This window comes from Engraulis encrasicolus, chromosome 15, assembly GCF_034702125.1.
Source record: "Engraulis encrasicolus isolate BLACKSEA-1 chromosome 15, IST_EnEncr_1.0, whole genome shotgun sequence".
NCBI classification, from domain to species: domain Eukaryota; kingdom Metazoa; phylum Chordata; class Actinopteri; order Clupeiformes; family Engraulidae; genus Engraulis; species Engraulis encrasicolus.
The window spans coordinates 48,540,790-48,541,880 of NC_085871.1; the positions used below are offsets into that span (position 1 = coordinate 48,540,790).

The 1,091-nt window shown below is 42.1% G+C and overlaps 1 protein-coding gene across 1 annotated transcript in view; it reads right to left on the bottom strand.

Moving 5' to 3' along the window:
• Positions 1-563: 563 nt before the first annotated feature.
• Positions 564-1,091, bottom strand: part of LOC134464710 (unique cartilage matrix-associated protein-like) — a 15,872-nt gene continuing 15,344 nt past the window's right edge. The window contains exon 5 of the mRNA XM_063218065.1: positions 564-1,052. Within this exon, the coding sequence (XP_063074135.1) occupies positions 955-1,052 (98 nt within the window). The 3' untranslated portion in view covers positions 564-954. The remainder of the gene's footprint in view (positions 1,053-1,091) is intronic.

The window sequence follows — 1,091 nt, forward strand, 5'->3', positions numbered from 1 at the left end:
CACACACACACACACACACACACACACACACACACACACACACACACTCAGCTCACTCCTGTTTGTGTTGGAGTGTTTCCAGTCGTCAGTTCCAGATACAGACATAATACTTTATTTCTCTCTCTCTCTCTCTCTCTCTCTCTCTCTCTCTCTCTCTCTCTCTCTCTCTCTCTCTCTCTCTCTCTCTCTCTCTCTCTCTCTCTCTCTCTCTCTCTCTCTCTCTAGTCCTCAGTTCCAGATACAGGCATAAGACTTTATTTCATTATATTTCCGATTTCGATAAATACAGCACCATTGCAATGCAGTGAGTTCATTAGGTCTGTAACAAATTAAACAAACTATTCAAAAAAACAAACCGAAATAAAAAGAAAAGAATAGAAAAGAAAATGTATCCATAACATAAGTGATTAATACTAGTTATTGTACATAGGCCTAACTTCATTGCATGTCAAAAAGACAACTGTAAGGTTACATTTCGAACAAAAACAAAACAAAACAAAACAAAAACCTGAAAAAATGTATATGGCTTTTCCACTTATTAATAGGTATGTAAACTCTTTCCCATTGGCAATCTACTACGTTGCTAACTGATTAGCAACAATGCTTTCGAGAAACGGTGCCCGGCCTGCGTTAGTTTCTTTAGTCATAAAGTGATAACTGAAACAACAAATTAGACGACAGTTCCCTTCTTTTCTCTCATGATATAGTAATAATTGGCTCCCTTTAGTTTTTGCATCATAAAACAAAGTATGAAACAGAAATCCACTTCAAATCTGCCTCCCTTCGATTTGTTCATCGTAAAATAATAATTGCCCTTGAAATCGTGACCTTTGCCAACATCCGTTCTGAGACGTGTACATGTGGGAGTGACATCACAGCCCCCCTCCCGTTCTGAGGAGGAGGGAGGGAAGGGGGCGTGGCTCTCCAGTCCGTTTCCGTGGTGACGGGGTGTGTTCACCGGGGGTGGCGGTGGTGGGGGTAGCGTGGGTACATGCCGTCGTAGTAGAACTCGCGATACTGCTCGTTGGTCTCACGGGTACGCTCATTTGTCTCTGGAAGACAAGAGAACAGAAATGTTGCAGCACAGGTGG